The sequence below is a fragment of the Astatotilapia calliptera genome, chromosome 17 (assembly GCF_964374335.1).
Source record: "Astatotilapia calliptera chromosome 17, fAstCal68.1, whole genome shotgun sequence".
Lineage (NCBI taxonomy): Eukaryota > Metazoa > Chordata > Actinopteri > Cichliformes > Cichlidae > Astatotilapia > Astatotilapia calliptera.
Genome location: NC_137438.1, coordinates 17,799,075 through 17,815,761, shown reverse-complemented (window position 1 = coordinate 17,815,761; position 16,687 = coordinate 17,799,075). Strand labels below are relative to the sequence as shown.

The following is a 16,687-nucleotide window of genomic DNA, read 5'->3' as shown; positions in this document are numbered from 1 at the left end:
TCCAGACCTCAACCCCATAGAAAATCTGTGGCGGGAGTTGAAAGTCCGTGTTGCTCGGCGACAGCCCCAAAACATCACTGCTCTCGAGAAGATCTGCATGGAGGAATGGGCCAAAATACCAGCTACTGTGTGTGCAAACCTGGTAAAGACCTATAGTAAACGTTTGACCTCTGTTATTGCCAACAAAGGTTATGTTACAAAGTATTGAGTTGTATTTTTGTTATTGACCAAATACTTATTTTCCACCCTGATTTACGAATAAATTCTTTACAAATCCTACCATATGGATTCATGGATTTTTTTTTTTTTCACATTCTGTCTCTCACAGTTGAAGTGTACCTCTGGTGCAAATTATTGACCTCTGTCATCATTTTAGGTGGGGGAACTTGCACAATCGGTGGCTGACTAAATACTTTTTTTGCCCCACTGTAGATGCTGACAAGCTGACACAGTAACATGGAAGAGGGAAATAAGAACAATAATAATAATAAAGATAAAAGATGAAGTAACAAGTTTTTAGTTTCTTGTTTATTCCAGATGATCATCCAGATGTCTGTGACATGTGATGACAAACACCATAATGGAAGGCCTTTCTCATCACATGCTTAAACTCATCATCTCATCATATATTTTTGCATACGCTGAGCAGGCAGTCAGACATGCTGTAACTGTGGGGTAGAAAACTGCATGAACACCATACAGCAGGGGTCTCAAACTCCAGTCCTCGAGGGCAACTTTTCCATGTGTCCCTGTTACAACACACCTAGTAGGTCATTAGCAAGAGTATAGAACTTGACTGCATGCTGCGTTGGCAATTCAGCCATTTGAGTCATGTTACAGCAGCTCATGAGTGAATGAACATGGTGCAATAAAAGTATTTTTAGAAGTATATGTTTCCAAATACATACATTTACTTAAATTTACTTGAGTAGGGTTAGCATGCAGTCAAGTTCTATACTCTTGCTAATGACCTACTGACCTATTGTATTCAGGTGTGTTGCACCAGGGACACATGGAAAAGTTGCATGACACCGGCCCTGGAGGACTGGAGTTTGAGACCCCTGTCATACGGAATATGACAGGTGTGGTTGAACTGCGTGAAGACTCTGAAGTTTCTCTTTTCTTCTGGCAGGACAGGAATGTGGCCTTGTCTTGTGAGCCACCTTAAGGATGTACTTGAAGTAGAACTGGACCGTCACCGTCACTCTTCACCTTTTCAAAGACAAAGCGGTCATTTAGATAAAATATTAGATATTGTTTACCTGTAAATGCACAAAGAGAATTTAGAAATTAATTCTTGCCTCAGAGTCTCTGGAATCTAAAAAAGCTAAATATGATGATATTCAGCAACATAAATTAGTGTTTTAAGATTAAGATTTAAGATTACAATGAATTTGTGATTGTTTCAAAGCATACTGTCGTGAGAGAAGGCACTGAACACAGACTATTTGCTGGGGAGGTTGCATAGCTGTGTAGGTTGGCGAAAGGAGCCGGTAGCTGGCCGGGGCATCACGATGGTTGCTAGTAGTCTGTAATAGAATAGAAAATAATGGGAGTAAATATTTCTAGTCCAACATCATCAGATAACCATCAAACCATCAAAATAAAATTAAACATTTAAATAAAATTAAACACCAATAATCTCCAAAAGTTGATTCTGTTCATCTGGAAAACGCTACGTCCAGATAAACAGAATGAACCTTTGGAGATTTACTTACCTGGATGATTGAGCATGCATCAAGACGTTTAAATGCCAATAAATTGTTAAAATTGAAAAGCATGTGTCTCTTTGATTCAAATGTGATTATCTGTAAATATGTCGCTGATATTAAAAACTGTTTTAAATGTTTTAATTCATGTTCAGACACAACGAGAACAACCATACTCGAAAGGGCAGGTCCCTGTTTCCTATTACGTCCTCAAATCACGTTGTCGCTGGGGTTTTTCAAATACGTCCGTTGTACTGACTTAAAGTCGCACCCGTGCGGTGACTTCTCATCAGTATCACTTAAGCTGACAAAATGAGTGGACGCGGAAAAGGAGGCAAGGGACTCGGGAAAGGAGGCGCTAAACGGCACCGCAAAGTTCTCCGTGATAATATCCAAGGCATTACTAAGCCTGCCATTCGTCGTCTAGCCCGTCGCGGTGGTGTGAAGCGTATCTCCGGCCTGATTTACGAGGAGACCCGTGGTGTACTTAAGGTGTTCCTGGAGAACGTGATCCGCGATGCAGTCACCTACACCGAGCACGCCAAGAGAAAGACTGTGACCGCAATGGATGTGGTGTATGCTCTTAAAAGGCAGGGCCGTACTCTATACGGTTTCGGAGGTTAACGCTACTGTCTTGATTCCAACACAACGGCTCTTTTAAGAGCCACACAACTCGTCTTAAGAAATAAGTGTTCCAACTTTACAACTAGTGGCTTGGGTACACCGAATTTTGTGAAACTGTTAACCCTTGTGTCATACTGGGCCCTTTTTGGGTCCCTTTGTTTGTTTGCATGAAAGCCATTTTCACTGTGTTGGGTGTAGCATAGCCAAACTTGCCAAACGGCTTCGTTTTTGTAAAATATTTAAAATTCCAGTCTGATTTTCTTAAATCAGCCTAACACGGCTGAGCAGCAAAAATACTCACACTGATCACCCTCGGGACCGTTTTGGGCCCATTGACTTCCATTATAAACGCTATTTTTCACGCCAGAAATAATACGGTCAAATCGCTCATCAGGTCTCCAGCTTAGGTTTTGTTTTGGACTACAGGCCTTAGAGTTGTAATTTTTTTATTTGTCCACCGGGTGGCGCCCTTGCTCCACATGTGACGCCTGCTGGAACATACACATGTTCTCCAGCGGCCTGCTCGAGACAGATACCCGGAAAAGGCAGACTAATTTCCCGCGTACAACAGAAGCTTGGCCCGCTGCTCGTTCCGGACCATTTTCTACCCTTAGGTTCGTTTGATTTTTTTTTTTTTTTTTTAATCAACAGGAAATGACGTATTTGTTTTCACGTGGTAGCGGAAGTGTGTGCTGCAGACACGGGAACCGAACCATATGCTCCGGCGCTGCGCGAAACACACCCGCGGCAGAGGCACTCCTCCCCGGGGGAGCAGGAGCAGCAGCGCCGCCTGGGGACATTTTTGGCTTCTGGAAAAAAAATTAAAACCGGATCGAAATTAATGTTCGTGCCAATCTTTTGTCCATCTAAAGGCCTAATTATAATAACAATAAAATATTACTTCAAATGTTTTTTTTGGAAAATATTTTATGTTTTATGTTTTATGTTTTTGGGGCAAAAAAAGCAGTGCACTCATGTGACGAAACCGGGATATAAAGGGTTAAAATCCGCGAAATGTAATTAAAACTTGACATGAATATTTCAGGGAGAAGTAGTTTTAAAAGACTGACCAATTTAAAGTGAAAAAAAAAATTAATATTTAATATTTTTATTGCACTTTTTGGGCGTGGTCGATAGTGTGCATTTTATGAAATGCGCTCCTGGAAAAAAAATAAAAGGCGATCGAAATGACTCTTGGTGCCAATCTTTAGTCAATCTAAAGGCCTAATTATAATAACAATCAAATATTACTTCAAATGGTTTTTTTTGAAAATATTTAGTTTTTTTGTTTTTTGGGGCTAAAAAAACAGGGCGTTCATGTAATAAAACTGGGATTTAAAGGGTTAAAACAACGAAAATATAATTAAAACTTTATGTGAATATTTCAGGCAGAAGTAGTCTTAAGAGTGCTAATGAGACTCTTAAACATTGCAACGTGATTGTACATAGAACTTATGGGCCGTTGAAACGGCCGTTGTGGCTGCAAGTAACTCGTCGGGCTGGCTTCGTGCCCCAAACAAAAATGGCGACGCCGCTGATGTGAAGTTAACAATGTTAACTTTTTTTTTCCACCTAGCTTTCCAATATCCACCTTTCCTAACCTTAAAATGACTGTCTTGCTCATTTCTCAATGAAACTCTATTTCCCTGTAAAAACCTAACATTAGTTGCCTTGGGACAACTTTTTTTTTTTTTAAACAAAATGGATGCCATAACGCGCTGTGACGTAGTCTCTAGAAATGGCTTCTAATCCGGTGGCTCAGAGCTGCGCTGTGTTTGTGATTTAAGGTGAACATTTTCTATTTAGTTATATCAGAAAAGCAAGTTTAAAAAAAAAACCCCTTCACGGACACGAGTTTTAATCTCCTGTGAAACGTTCTCTAAAATGACAAACTTTCGATGTTTCTAATTTAATTATTTTTCTTTCACCACAGAGCCAAGTGAGAGGTAGAACAGTATTTTCCCGTGCTCTCTTACGAACAGTTTGTAACAAGTTTTCATAATCAGGGACTATTGACTTGTGAAATTAGCTCTTCAGATGTAGTTGTGTGGCTCTTAAAAGAGCCGTTGTGTATAAAGTGGTCTCAGATCAGCTTATGCCCTCTCTCCGCGGATGCGGCGGGCTAACTGGATATCTTTGGGCATGATAGTGACCCTCTTGGCGTGAATGGCGCACAGGTTGGTGTCCTCGAATAAACCGACCAGGTACGCCTCGCTTGCCTCCTGCAAAGCCATAACAGCAGAGCTCTGGAAGCGCAGGTCGGTTTTAAAGTCCTGAGCGATCTCCCGGACCAGGCGCTGGAAGGGTAGCTTGCGGATCAACAACTCAGTAGATTTTTGGTAACGGCGGATCTCCCTCAAAGCCACGGTTCCGGGCCTGTAGCGGTGAGGCTTCTTCACGCCACCGGTGGCCGGGGCACTCTTACGGGCAGCCTTTGTAGCTAGCTGCTTCCTGGGAGCCTTTCCTCCGGTGGATTTACGTGCTGTCTGCTTCGTTCTAGCCATGTTTAGTAACTATCGGCTTCCTTTCTTCAGTGCCGTCACCAGTCTTATAAAGCCAGCGCCGGCGTGTGGGCAGCGCTAATTGGTCCAATCTGTGCGCGTGATCAACGGCTCGTCTGTTGAAGCGGGAAAATCAAAAGTCCTGATAAGGAAGTGAAGCCATAGATTAAGCGCAGTGATTCAAACCAGAGCTGAATGAAACACACCCCAAAACGCAGAGCTTAATGGAAAACACAACTTTTATCAAATCATTTAAAAGATAAAGCCAATTAGACTGAATGTAGACTGGTGTATTGGTATACAATATACACAAAATAATAGTAGTTTTATCATTCTTAATATGTATGCTCCCTCTTGTCAAAATGAGCAAGAATACCTTAGTAGGCTGGCCTTTATTAATACATTTATTCAAGACAACGATACTTACAGCATATGTTTTGGGTGATTTTAATGCTGATCTCACAGACAGCAGTTCTTGGTTTGCTAACCACTTAACCCACTTTTGTGAAGTTAACAATCTTATCCTGTCTACCCAAATGTTACTGCCTGCAGAGAGCTATACATACATAAGTGAAGCCTGACATAGTACATCATGGCTGGACCACTGTATCTGTACAGCTGATGGACATGCAGCTTTAGCAAACATGACTATTAGGTATGAGGTAACTCTGTCAGGCCATATACCTTTTGGTTTTACTGTGAATGTGGAACAAATGCCAGTAACAACTGGAAATAATATTGCTAATATTGCTACCAGTGTAAAATTAGACTGGTCAGCATTTGGTGAAGATGATTTCTTAGCTTATCATAGTAATACCGATATACATCTGAACAACATTTCTTTGCCCAAAGAAGCTATTTTGTGCAAGGATGTCAACTGTAAGAATGCTGTGCATAAACATTTACTCTGCTCCATGTATGATGATATAGTGACTGCTCTGTATGAAAGTGGTACACTGCTTGATAAACAATATAAGCATAAGAAACCTAACATCAGACCTGGCTGGAAAGAACATGTATCCATGTACCATGATCAAGCTCGCATAGCTTATAAATGTTGGGCCATGGCTAGAAGACCTAAACAAGGCCCAGAAAAAATGTGCTAATGCCAGATATAAGTACGCTGTTCGCTTTATAACTAAAAATGAGCAAATGCTTACAGCAGATTCTTTGTCCAGGAAAATGTTGTGTAATAATATGACAGATTTTTGAAAAGAGCTCTTAATGACTGTAAACCATTTCTACCATCAACTGTTGAAGGTGTTTCTGGGGCAGATAACATTGCAGCATTATGGAGACAGCATTACAGTGCGTTGTTTAACTGTATAAAAAGTGAACCATATGAGGACAATTTTGACATGAGTAATGACACAATAAGTGTAAGGACATATGAAGTATATGGAGCCATTCATAGGTTGTCTGATGATAAATCCTCTGGTTTGGATCACATCACTGCAGAACATTTAAAACATGCTAGTTTAAGGCTAGCTCCTCTTCTAGCACTCTGTTTCACTGGGTTTATGATTCATGGCATATTACCAGACTCAATGCTGTGTATTTTACTGGTACCAGTTATGAAGGACAAAGCTGCAAATGTGAGCTGTTTGGATAATTATAGGCCGATTGCACTAGCCAGTATTTTATCTAAGGTGTTAGAAAGAATCTTGTTTGACAGAGTTAGTGTGTTCTGGTTCTGGATTTCTGTGAACCACAGAAGCCTTTTTGATAAACTGAAGAGACGGGGAGTTCCTCAGTACATCGTGAGGATTCTTTCTTACTGGTACGCTCATCAGAACATGCAGGTTAAATGGGGAAGCAGTATTTCTGCCCCCTTTGGTGTCAGCAATGGTGTTAGACAGGGTGGGATTTTGTCTCCAATTTTATTTAATCTATATGTTGATGATTTGTCCATACAGCTGAGAGCCTGTAACACTGGGTGTATATTAGGTGAAGCACTGATAAATCATCTTATGTATGCAGATGACCTGGTTGTTTTTAGTCCAAGCAGTGCTGGGTTACAGGATCTTCTCAATGTCTGTACTGAATATGGTGTGCAATATGATATAAAGTACAATGCTGTTAAAAGTGCTGTTTTGATATGTAGAACCAAGCAGGATAAACACCTACATTTTCCTTTGTTTAAACTGCCCCAAAAAACTCTTGAAGTTTATAAAAAGATGAAATACCTCGGCCACTTTATTACTGAGCAAATGAATGATGATGATGACAACGGTGTAAGCTCTATGTGCAGGCAAATACTATCACACGCAAATTCAGCTTTTGTTCACTTCCAGTTAAAGTGGCTTTGTTTAAAGCGTATTGCACACTTCTATATACTGCCCCCCGTTGTGGTCATCCTACAAACAATGTAGCATGCAGAAGCTGCATGTTGCATATAATGATGCGATGAGAATCCTTTGCAGGATACCTAGAAGGGGTGGTGCCAGCCAGATGTTTGTAGCTGTGGGTGTTTGGACTTTTAAAGCACTTTTAAGAAAGTTAATGTTCAATTTTAGAGAATGACTGGATGGTTCGAGTAACAGTGTAATTTTAGCACTCACAGATCCGACAGTGAGTGGTTCTCATTACTCATCCAGTCTGAGAAAGCACTGGTTGAAGTGTTTGTGTATTTATTGATTTTTTTTAAGTAATTGTGTTTTATGTATATTTTGATTATATATATATATATATATATATATATTTAAGGAAGACTATCTTCTAAGATCGAAGATTTTAGAGAATATTTTATTTTCAATTTAACTGAACTCACCAGGTATTGTATGTCTCTTACTTGTTTAAGCCCCGTTTTAATTTTTGTTTAATGTTTTTGGCTGATGGCTGAGACTTATGGACGTGTAAAACCAGTCACAAATTCAGAGATTGCATTGGTCTACATGGACTGGGTCTTCCAAAAGGCAGGAAGTGAGCGGCTGTGAAATTGGACACCCCGACTAATTTAAAAAAAAAAAAAAAACCCACACACACACACCCTCCTGACAGCTCATGGTTCTCCTGGCTTTGCTGAGCTTATTGGTTTAACATCATTTCTCCTTGCATTATTAGTACCCGGTTTTTAACATTAAACCCTTTAAAATTTCACCTGCGACAAGGAAACTTGGTATAAATAATTTGCATCATGTTCATCACGCTCAACCGGAGTTAAACAGACTTCTAAGGCTGTGCCATGACAGGAACAATAACAATATTGATGTAAAAATAAGTTTTATTTATGAACAGACTTTCGAATAGAAAGTGCAAACAGTACACGTTCACAGCACATCAGAAAGCATATTTACAAGCTTTAAATTTTTAGGAAAAAAAAAAAAAAAAAAAAAACCCACACCCCACACACAACAACACAAACAAACACCAAAAGGGTAATTCTTCGTGGATATTTACAGTCCAGAGGCGGGTGGGACAGGAACCAGTCCAATTACAGTCTGTGATAAAGCCAACATGAAGCATAAAGGAGTCCGATGAGCAACCGGAGGATCTCTCAGAGAAACAGCTGGTGGCTCTAAAAAGAGCCTTTTGTTGCGAAGAAGAAGCGAGTGGTTTACTTCTTCTTTGGTGTAGCCTTCTTGGCCTTAGCAGCTTTAGGCTTTGCAGCCTTCTTTGCAGGCTTTTTGGGGGTCGCTGCTTTCTTGGGCGCGGCTGTCTTCTTCACCTTGGGGCTCTTTGCCTTCTTGGCCACAGCCTTCTTTGCAGCTGCCGTGGGCTTCTTTGCCTTCTTCGGGGTGGCTTTTGCTGCTTTGGGCTTCTTGGCGGTGGCTGGTTTCTTAGCTGCAGTTGCCTTCTTTGCCGCCGGCTTCTTTACTTTAGCAGCGGGCTTTTTGGCTGCCTTCTTGGGCTTCTCCGCTGGCTTTGCTGCCTTGAAAGAACCGGATGCCCCGGTTCCGGTGGTGTGGACCAGAGCGCCTTTCTGCACCAGGCTTTTCAAAGCGCGCCTGACGTGAGCAGAGTTATGCTCTACGTCGTAACCGCGAGCGACGAGATCCTTCTTAATAGCAGCCAGAGAGAGTCCTTTACGTTCTTTGGACTCTTTCACAGCTTTTACGATGAGCTCGCTAGCGGACGGGCCAGACTTCTTGATAGTCTTGCTCGCTGATGCCTTCTTCTTCTTGGCCGGGGCCTTTGCTGGAGCCGCCTCGGCGGCCGGTGCTGGGGCTGCTGCGGGAGCGACTTCTGCCATGTCGTTAAGAGAGTGGTGTTTGTCGATGAGACGATAGAAATCTCCGCACAGTGACTGGAACTTAAATACAACACGAGAACCGTGGAGACTCAACCCTGCCTGCAGCTCACAGCTGCAGCGAGAAGACCTTGGCTCTTGTGTTTTCTCCTCTTAATAAACTACGTTAAAACAATATCTGAAGGTGAAAGTAGATAAAAATTTCAAATCGAATCGATAGAGAAGAACTTTCTCTTTATAGGGAAGCTTTATAAACTTTATTAGTTTTCTGCAATTTGTTTTGGAAGCCTTTAAACCTGCCCTGTCCGCCGCGCCGTGAGGCACCGATTCGTGTCTTTTCTCCGACATTTTTCTTCTAAATGCGTTAAAATCTAAAATAACCCCTCAAAAACGAGGTAAACAGCGAGGCAACATGTTTGTCCACACATGCTATGTCAAAACAATGATCCCCGTCGGATACCTTTTCATAAAACTGAGGTTATTTCGGTGCCTGCAAACACACATGAGTTGGTGGAGGAAACAGTGTAACTCGTTAACTCCACACACTCTGTGCCCTCAATTTACTGTAGATTTTCATTAATTAATGATACACGAATTATAGCTCTGGCTCCGTGAAATGTGTAATATGGATAAATCTAACAGTTTAACAGCACTACAGCTCTTAGACAGGCAAACAGACTATAGCTCCACCAGGCTCAGCATCATCATATTGCATCCCAGTTCACTGGCTACTGCATCCCAGTGCAGTCAAAACGCTAATCATCGCTAATAACACCCATCAAAAGAAAATTACAAGTAAATATCCAGAGCTGACAATGTTCACATAAACAGGAATAGATTAAACAGTTAGTCTGGAAAGTTCTGGCAGGAAACTCTCCACTTCCTTAACCATAGCTGCTTTTTGGCCAAATGTCAGTGGCTGTAAGCTGGAACTCCTAAAATTAAGTGTTTCAGTACTTTCACTGCTTGACTCTAGTGTTGTGTGTTTGTGTATATATATACATATATATATATTTTCTTGATTTGCTTTGAATAATGACTCATGGTTGTCAAGCAGTTAGTTCATTTGAATATTAAGCCTCTTGTGGGTGTGGGTACCTTCTCTGAGTTTGAACTCAGCAATTTGAGTCAGTATTGGTGGTTCAAAGTTAGAAATGCTCAGCCAAACTTAAATACTGAAAAATACTGAAAATAAAGTAAAAGTTTATATTTAGTTACTGATTTTAGTTGGATTTTTTAAATGTTTTAAACTGACATTTTCTTGTTAAACAATACAATTAAATATACATTTCTACTCATTTCTACAATACGTTTATAATTAAGTTACTTTGAATTCGTGTATTGGTCATTTCATCAGTTTAAAATTAGATTACATCATTAAACTTTATTTAATCCCACACTGGTACAACAGGAAGAGATCTCCGTCGGATATGTTTTTACAAAGGAAGAATAGTGAAACTATATGTTGGAAAAATAAAAGTAGAAAGAAAAAATAGATTAATAAAATCATTAGAATTTTTTTAAATTCCACAATAATATGCTATATACAAATGGTTAAAATGTTGAGTAGAATTATAATTGTTAACAATAATATTTGATTATCTACAGAGCAAACAGTGGAAGTGATGAACATGTATTTTTAGACAGTGTTTATCCTGTTTGGATATTGTACAGTTTGACTGCTAAAGATAACGACCTGCAATAGCACTCCGTCCTGCTGTTGAAGGACTCAGGTCCTCCACAGTCTCATGCAGCGGATAGCAGGTGTTGTCCATAATCGACATTAGCTTAGCCAACAACTGCCTTCTCTGTGGGATCTATCTAGGGGACTATCCAGGACTGAGCTACTCTCTTTAGGTAACCATCTTCTGTAGGTTTGTAAAAATTACAGGAAAAAAAAAATCACACTTCCTGTTTTGTGTGGAATGAAAAAGCCTAAGATGGTTGTAGTGGTAATGAAGATAAATATGAGCAAGGAATTCAGTGCATATGGGGATATATATATATATATATATATATATTTAAATAGATATAGATAGATAGATATATAGATAGAGATAGAGATAGAGATAGATATATATATATATATATATATATATATATATATATATATATATATATATATAGATAGATAGATAGATAGATAGATAGATAGATAGATAGATAGATAGATAGATAGATAGATAGATATAGATATATTATTAGCCATCGGCAGGCCATATTACACACTATCCAAGCCAGAATTACGCAGTGCTACTACTACTGTACAGCTATCTAGCTAATCTTAGTAAGCTGAAAAAGAAAAGTTAGCTATACGTTTTCACTTTATCAGCTAACAGGTACTTAATTAGCAGGGCAGGGGTCTGACTTGAAACTGGAAAAACAGCATTATCTTTGACTATGAGTTCAAATAATTCAAAACTTGCCAATCCCAAGGTTTTAGCTATAGAGCCTATGCTGAACAATAGCCATATCTAGTGGCTCTAATAATATGCATAGTTTAAAAAGTGACCATTATGTATATATTGTATTACATATACCTAAAATTGTCAACTAGGTTACAGAGAGAGGGGAGAGAGCATTTCTCTTTTCTAAACGGGTGAAAGTCACGGCCTTCCAGGTCCCTGAACTGCTTCCATGTTTCGTATTCTAAAATATGTGACCCTGAGAAACTTTAAACAAATAGTTATTATTAAAATATTTAATCGAAAATTTATGACATTCTTTTTCTGTTATATCCGTGAAAGCAAGGCCAGGGGTGTTTATAATGTGCCTTTTTGTATGTTGTCCAGCAGAAAACAAAAAACCTGTATAAGGTAGATTTACTTCAGGCCTGTTCAATCATACTGCATCAGATTTTATTAGGTGCAGTTTTTTGTGCTTCAAAACCCCGCTCAAGTATTGTACTAACATTCGAAGTATTGAGCCCTTTTATAATGGGCGTGTCTAACCTATATTTCATACTAACATGTTTATAGCTGTAGCTCACATGTTTAATTGTTAAATATTTTTATTTTAAGTACTGAAACAGTGAAGGTAAGTTGAATAATTATTATTTTGATTCAACTAATGTTCGATAAAGGTCAGTGAACAAGGATGCAGTTTATTAAAGCAACGTAGATCTTAGTTTAAAACAACTAGTTGAAGTCATAGCTTTCTTTCTATTTCACATAGTAATATTTATAATACAGGAATATCTGAATCAGTAACTAAGAAGTTAAACTAACTAAATTTAGGAAAACGCTGTGGGACTTCGTGCCTGGACAGTTTCTTCCATCAGCCCTAGTGTGTTTGCAGACACTGAGAAAACCTCGGGCTAATGAAAACATGTCCGCAGAAACTAGGTGTTTATGCATGAGATGTCTGCAGAAACATGTTATCTCGCTGTTTAACCTCATTGTTTGTGGTGTTTGTGTATTTTTAAAGCATTTACAATAAGAAATTGCAGGGCAAAGAGACGGAGCAGTGCGTCGAAGAGAGGTTTAAGTCCGCCTCAAGCAAACTGTAGATGAACAGTAAACGTCTACAATGCTTCTTTGTAAAGAGCAAGTTCTCCGCTATCGTATCGGTTTAAGTTCATGCTTCAGTTTCTCATTTAAATGTGATTTTAAAGCCGTTTTTGGTGACGAAAAAACACAACTATCTGCGCCCTCCCGCCGCGGACACGAGCAGCAGGCTGGGTTGAGTCTCCATGGTTCTCATGATGCGTTTAGGTTCCTGTTTCTTTCGGAAATTCCAATTTGGCTGTGTAATTATATTATTGGCATTATTACTATTAGTTATTTTTAGTCAGTCGGGTGACAACACGATGACAGGGGGAGCTTCACAAGCGCCCAGTGACTCTGCCGCCCAGGCCAAAGCTTCAGGGAAGAAGAAGAAAGGAGGATCCGTTGTGTACAGAGCTGTGGCCGCCTCCCAGGACCGCAAAGGTCTTTTCTACTACGCCATAAAGCAGGCGCTGACCTTCCAGGGCTACGATGTGGATCAGCACGGCTTCCTCATCAAACGCGCCATTAATATGCTGGTAAAAAGCCCAAGTAGGTGTTAAGGGAAACTGCACTGGAAGAAGTGCCCTCCGCTAAGCCAAGTAGGCCGCTGGTTCCTCTGAATCAGCGTCCAAGAAGAAAGCGTTAGCTCGGAGAAGATGCTTAAGAAGCTCAAAACGCTCTTTTAAGAGCCACCAAACTGTACACTACAGGGCTGATTTCATTTTCAAATGAAGAATGAATAAAATTAATACACACATCACCCCTTCAGACCTCATCAACTTAATATAAATGGCTGTTTTGCTTCCAGATACCAAGTGATTTAAGACAAAGGTGAGAAGCTGTGCTATTATTCACTCATAGGAGCGAATCTAGGATCAAAACTTTACAGGAGTTCAGCCCTCAAATCATAACACTAATGTTGCCTATTTGATGCTGTTCAGAGAGAAAATGTACATAAGTGGACACTTTAGTCAAATTAATGACCCTGCATTATCAGAAGAATTGGAACTTTTGCTTGCTAACATTTTAGGCAGAGTGCATTTTGGATTTTACCACTCATTTGTTTCATGAAATTACCTCTTAATGTTATTTCTGCTGCAGCAACACGTCTGGTTTATTAATAAGGGATAATATTAAATCACTGTGCAGTTAAAGCACACAGTGCCTCTGTGTAAGTGCACTGTAACACCATGACATCTAGAAAAGTGCACATTAAAGCCATTTTTGGGTGCTTATTGAAGATTTCTCTGGGGTGATATTTTATAAAACTATAATGGGGTAGAAGTTCAGACTTTTTTAGATGATCCGTGACGGCATGTCAGTCTGTTACGGTTTAAGAAGAAAATGGGTTAAATTCATGAATCTAAGATTTAAATTAAAGATCTGGGGTTAACACAAGAAATTGAAATCTACATAAATGATAATAAAAAAAAACAATAAGCACCCTATTTGCCTATAAATCCAACAGATGCAGCAATTTCCTCAACAAGGATGATTTAAAATTTAGTAGACAAATATGATCTTGTTGTCTCATTCATGATGTTTTTTTTTTGTTTTTTTTTTTGCATTTATCTCTTTAATAAAAAATAATAACTTAGTGATAATATAAAGGCAGAGTTTTTATGATGGGAGTGACCACTGCAGTTCATTAAAGGTCACTCGTGGATAATGCTGATATTGAATTATGTAAAACTGTGGGAGAGACTGGATTGTCCTGAGGTAGTGTATTCTGTATTCTCCTGACATGGCATGTAGCTGTCAGGCATCCCACTATATCACTGCTTGATTTGGCTTTTTAAGCAAAAGTCAAATCAAAGAATAATATTACTAATCAAATAATCATATCACATAAATTAGATTAAATTTATAATCTAACATGTTAAAAATGAGCAGAGAAAAAGTCCAAAGTTATAAAACAAATTTATATTGATTAAACCTATACCTGATTATATTCTAATCAGTATTAAGCGTTTAAGCATAATTAACCATTGGCAAAATCACATATAAATTATGATTCTGTCTTAAAAACTACAACATACTTATTATCTTATATCTCTTATTCAGATTAAATACATAATGAGGGGCCAGAGACATATTTCTTATCTTTTCACATCCATATAATACAGTAGGATATAAAATGCATTATCTCAGTCTTCTTATTGTTATTCTATAAATATGTGGCCATGATTTGATTGCTAATGTGAACAACTGTGGTAAAAGAGGAAACCATGGTGATTTCATGACTTAGTTAGTTACAATACAGCACAGATCATTTTTAGAGCTAGAAACAATAATTTACAAGTCAATATTCAAAATCTTTTCAACCAGAGAGATGGGGGCTACAGTTTGAGTGGGAATGAAAATTTTCAAGTGCATGTGGTGAGAACTACTAGGAAAGTTTTTCCGTGCTTGAAATAAATGATCAGTCAGTCAATCAATCTTTTATACAAAATAGTTGCGAGATTCCTGCTGTAAACACATTCAGATCTTTAGCTTTGGGACTTTGACTTTGAGAGATAAGAAACCCAGTTTCCAACAACAGGAACATTGTGGAATATATCATTTTTTTTTCAGAGGTCAGCAGCAAACAGACAGAGCACAGTCTGCAGGATCCAGCTTTCTGTCTATAAAAAGTGATCACTCCAGACATTCTCCCCCAGTTTTCAGGTATATATTTGGATCCTCGGACACGAGGTAAGAGATTGTTTTTACTGTAAATTGAGCTAAAGATGGAGATTTAGGGTTTTTGGGTTTATAGATTCTCAGGATAAAATAATTAATTCATCCGGATTTGCCAACATGAACACGGGTGTTTCTATTTCACTGATTAATATGTGTTTATATTAAGCACCTTCTAGATGTTGGAATTTTTGTATTTGGTACAAAACTTATTTTCAGAAAATAAACTGTCACAAAGGGAATTTGCTGCAGTAGCTAAAAGAAGACCAGAAATGAAAGACAGAAGACAAACTACTAACAACTCAGAACCACAAACATAGCACAGAAATATAGATTTTTCTGGAGGTCAGAACTGGTATTAAACTTTTTCATTTGGGACATTACCGTGTTTGTAATAATCTGAAATGTTTTTGGTTGATACCCATAGAGATACGAAGAGGAGTAATGTTTGTCTGGACAGCAGGTGGCCTTTGTTTTAGGATGTCTTAAAGGATCCGGTCTCTGCCATTTGTGGAAACTGGTTCTGCAAACAGTGCATCTCCTCATACAGTGCACTTCATCAGGAGACTTAGAGTAGCTGTGTTGTGGCTGCCATCAGCAGCTGTTATTGAGTTTAAGGTAATTTCATGGTTTTAAGTTACAATAAATACATTAAAAATATTTTATTTTTAATAAATCAATTATAATGTATACATTGTTGGTCTTAAAAAAAAACCCATTTAAAGGTTCTACAAAATGTTTCCAGGGTGGAACCAATGTTGAGTCTGTTGTTCAGGGTTGATGATAATTCCAGTTACACGCCACACTCGGTAGAGGGCAGCAGCATGCTTTCCTTTCTCAATAGGTGGTACAGATTTGGAGAAGGATGCAGTGAAGTTTTTCAGCTGTGGGTACAGAGTGTGCGCTGCAAGATATGTTTTCGTTAACCCCTTCAAGTTAAAAATAAGATGCTTATGTGTCACAGAACTGTTGACTTTATGTTAGTCACGTGTAATACAGAATGTGTCAACATTTTGTAAAGGTCAAATTGTGAATGTTTTTGTATTGTTGAATAATATACTTTATTGTTTACTGTCTATGAGAACGACTTACTTTGAAAATTGATTATTTTATGTTGTTTGTACAGTTCTCACAGCATTGGTTGTGGCACCTGTGTCCAATACATGCCAGTAAAAATAAAGAACGCCTCATGTCCGTTTTTCAACTTGGAGGGAGTTACATGTGTGGAAAGTAAGACTAAAGATCTGATTAAATAATTTCTGAAAACTGGACTTCTGTCTGTGTTGTTTCTTTTTCATTTGACATTTGTAATTTGACAATGACACTCCACTTTACACGACATTTCTAAAGCCTCAACAGACCAACATATTAAAATAGCTTTGACAAATGATGCTGCTGGCACTGGAAAAGCATTCTAAGTGCAGAAATGCACTCTGGACTGGGCAGAGGGCTTGGAGAACCAACATCTCAGTGTGGTGATTCGACTTTCATTCAGGG

At 38.8% G+C, this 16,687-nt stretch overlaps 2 protein-coding genes and 2 long non-coding RNA genes across 4 annotated transcripts; 1 reads left to right on the top strand and 3 right to left on the bottom strand.

Annotated features, from left to right (window-relative positions):
- Positions 1-506: 506 nt before the first annotated feature.
- LOC145421554 (uncharacterized) lies at positions 507-3,722 on the bottom strand. Its single transcript, XR_013902940.1, has 2 exons — positions 1,719-3,722; positions 507-1,529 (listed from the first exon to the last, which is right to left on the bottom strand). It is a non-coding gene; the product is annotated as an uncharacterized LOC145421554 (long non-coding RNA).
- Positions 3,723-4,035: 313 nt separating this feature from the next.
- On the bottom strand, positions 4,036-4,884 carry LOC113008833 (histone H3). Its single transcript, XM_026146662.2, has one exon. The coding sequence runs from the start codon at positions 4,835-4,837 to the stop codon at positions 4,427-4,429; it is 411 nt and encodes a 136-aa protein (XP_026002447.1). The 5' UTR covers positions 4,838-4,884; the 3' UTR covers positions 4,036-4,426.
- Positions 4,885-8,039: 3,155 nt separating this feature from the next.
- LOC113008828 (histone H1.10-like) lies at positions 8,040-9,370 on the bottom strand. Its single transcript, XM_026146656.2, has one exon. The coding sequence runs from the start codon at positions 9,024-9,026 to the stop codon at positions 8,391-8,393; it is 636 nt and encodes a 211-aa protein (XP_026002441.1). The 5' UTR covers positions 9,027-9,370; the 3' UTR covers positions 8,040-8,390.
- Positions 9,371-11,303: 1,933 nt separating this feature from the next.
- LOC145421556 (uncharacterized) lies at positions 11,304-16,461 on the top strand. The gene is made up of 2 exons (XR_013902942.1): positions 11,304-13,342; positions 15,086-16,461. It is a non-coding gene; the product is annotated as an uncharacterized LOC145421556 (long non-coding RNA).
- The last annotated feature ends 226 nt before the right edge of the window (positions 16,462-16,687 follow it).

Coding starts and splice junctions, on each gene's coding strand:
- LOC113008833 (XM_026146662.2), bottom strand. CDS start 4,837: ATGGCTAGAACGAAGCAGACAGCACGTAAATCCACCGGAGGAAAGGCT.
- LOC113008828 (XM_026146656.2), bottom strand. CDS start 9,026: ATGGCAGAAGTCGCTCCCGCAGCAGCCCCAGCACCGGCCGCCGAGGCG.